The sequence below is a fragment of the Penaeus japonicus genome, unplaced genomic scaffold (assembly GCF_977035675.1).
Source record: "Penaeus japonicus unplaced genomic scaffold, GWHDUDI00000001_assembly GWHDUDI00000008, whole genome shotgun sequence".
Classification (NCBI taxonomy): domain Eukaryota; kingdom Metazoa; phylum Arthropoda; class Malacostraca; order Decapoda; family Penaeidae; genus Penaeus; species Penaeus japonicus.
In genome coordinates this window covers 23,105,037-23,107,536 of record NW_028234410.1, presented here as the reverse complement: position 1 = coordinate 23,107,536, position 2,500 = coordinate 23,105,037, and the positions used below count along the sequence as shown (strand labels likewise).

The 2,500-nt window shown below is 47.4% G+C and overlaps 1 protein-coding gene across 1 annotated transcript in view; it reads left to right on the top strand.

The window, feature by feature from the left end:
* Duox (dual oxidase) overlaps window positions 1-2,500 on the top strand; it is a 156,477-nt gene that overhangs the window by 77,977 nt on the left and 76,000 nt on the right. Inside the window, exon 6 of the mRNA XM_086539262.1 lies at window positions 158-324. Within this exon, the coding sequence (XP_086395388.1) occupies window positions 158-324 (167 nt within the window). The remainder of the gene's footprint in view (window positions 1-157; window positions 325-2,500) is intronic.

Below are 2,500 nucleotides of genomic sequence, written 5' to 3'. Positions count from 1 at the left end.
CGTGTCATATAATATCCATATATGTATATAAACCTAATCAATATATCCCCCCCAGAATATTTCAACCTCCCCGACAACAACACCCCCAACACCAACGTGCCCCATCACCAAAAAAATGCCCGAATAACGAATGCCTTTCTCTGTCTCCCTCCTTCAGTGCTCGGGGACCAGAGAACCAACCAGAACCCCGCCCTCTTGGCTTTCGGCATCCTGTTCTTCCGCTGGCACAACGAGCAGGCGCGCAGGATCCAGGAACAGCATCCCGACTGGCGAGATGAGGAGGTGTTCCAGAAGGCCCGCAGGATCGTCACCGCGCACTTGCAGGTTGGTTGGCGAGGAGGGAGGGAGGGGAGTGGGAGTGGGAGTGGGAGTGGGAGTGGGAGTGGGAGTGGGAGTGGGAGTGGGAGTGGGAGTGGGAGTGGGAGTGGGAGTGGGAGTGGGAGAATGGGCGAGTTCGAGTGCGAGTGCAAGCGTATGTATGGGAGAGAGAGAAATAGACAGAGAAAGAGAATAGTGGAAGAAGTGTAACTGATATAAGTGAAACGCCTTCGACTCATGAAATGCTGTCAGAGAGAAAAATGAAGAGAAATAAGTCGAGCGCATTAATAAGGGAGAGAAAGGACTGGAAGGGAATAGGGCGGGCATTAAAGATAATGACAGACACAGATCAAGTCGCTACTTTCACGTGCTCGAGAGGAAACGGTTGATCCCCAGGTGCAATAGCAACATCAACAACAACGGCAATTGCAGTGGTCATACCTTTGGGAATGTGTTTTTGTTGCGGCCGAGGATTTCACTTCGTTTGTGTTTTTGGTGTATGGATGAAGCAGAAAGAGGATTAAAAGGTTGGTAATAGTTCTAAAGATGACAGGCTTGCGAAGTAAGGGGAAGAGGGGAGGAACAATAGACAAGAGAAGAAGAGAAAGAGAAAATAATAACGACTGACATATTAAGAGAAACGCCTGAACTAGGTGGAGAACCATATGTACAAGAGTTAGCACAAAAACGCTTCATTTTGGAATTGGAATAACCAATTTACATCCTCTTTTAAGCAACCTGAATAGACGTAAAATTCGTCTTAACGCAGTATCACTGACGTCATCTCAGGACGTGACGCCGGGCTTTGGCTCGTAAACTCCGCCAGACGTAACGGAAACGCATTCCGCAAGTGTTCCGTGTCTTGTACCCGGAGCCTTTTCAAGACGGAATATTCTAGGGAGGGAAACTGCATGTGCACAAGTATCATAAATTCCATGTGTATTAAGTAGTAGTATTTCGTGTTATCAAGTCCACGAGTGACGTGTCAGCGCGACGTGGGGTCTCTTCCGGCCGCGCACGTTACCTCTCCGCCGGAAGTGCTCTTGTCGCCACTTCCTTGGGTTTACGGGGTGTGGGGTTGGAAGGGAGGGGAGGGGGGTATTTTTGTCCTCATTCTTTCCTTCTCGGATAATGTTAGGAATCTTTTCTCTTTTGCGAGGGAGTGCGGTGTCCTATATCAGGATGTCTCTCATGGCAACGTTGTTATTTATCATTCTAATTTTAATAGTCGTTTCTTTGTTATCATTATCAGTAGTGTCTGTTGAGTGTGTATCTTTTGACATTCATTCGGGATTTTAAGATATCACTTTCGTGTAAGGGAAAACGGCAAGGGAAAGGCGTGAAAAGGGAAGGGGGACTAAAGTATAATGTGTAAACTAGTGAATAGAGAGAGGACGTATAAATAAGAAGAGGAATACTTCATTTTAAAGATAACGGTTTGGTTTTGTCGGATTTGAAGCCTAGTGCAATGAATGTTTAAAAGAATGGGAGAAGGAAGGGATTATTTTCATGGTGGAAACGAATGAGGCAAGAATAAAGACTTTCCGGTACGAAACGGGGGAAAACGTGAAGGACGAGGGAGGCTTAGTGTGAAAGAAGAAGGAAATATTTGATGTGAAGGTCGGCCGCGAGAAAGCGAACGTGACATGAAAGCTTCGGTGTTCCTTGTCCAGGCTCGATGGAAGAGTGTCAGCTCTTGACATTTCTTCAGCTTCAGAATAGTGTCAGCCTTCGGATAATGTGGACCTTAGGAGTGTCATGCCTCTACCAATCCTCCAGCTGTTGATTAAATGTAGGTCCAATCCTCCGGCATACGGATCCGAGGAGTGTCAGCCTTCTCCAGTCCTCCAACTGGAGACTAAATGTCAGCCAAGCCCTATACCTCCAGCTGAGACTGGACTAACTGACTGACAAGATCTTCCGAAGAAACGAATTGCTTTTGATGATATTACTCGTTCTCTAGCACCGCCTGGCGAGGAGGACCTGACGTCAGCACAGATGCTGACACTAAGCTCAAAGGCCCAAGAGCCTCGCTAATACCTCGTAATCGGTGAAATTGACTGGCGACGAGGCCGGCATGGCTGTTGCTGATAAGAGACTCATTGTCTGAGGCTGGGTGTCAGATGTGATGGAGGGGGACGACTGGAGGTTTATTGTTGCACTGTATGCTAATGAGGACGCG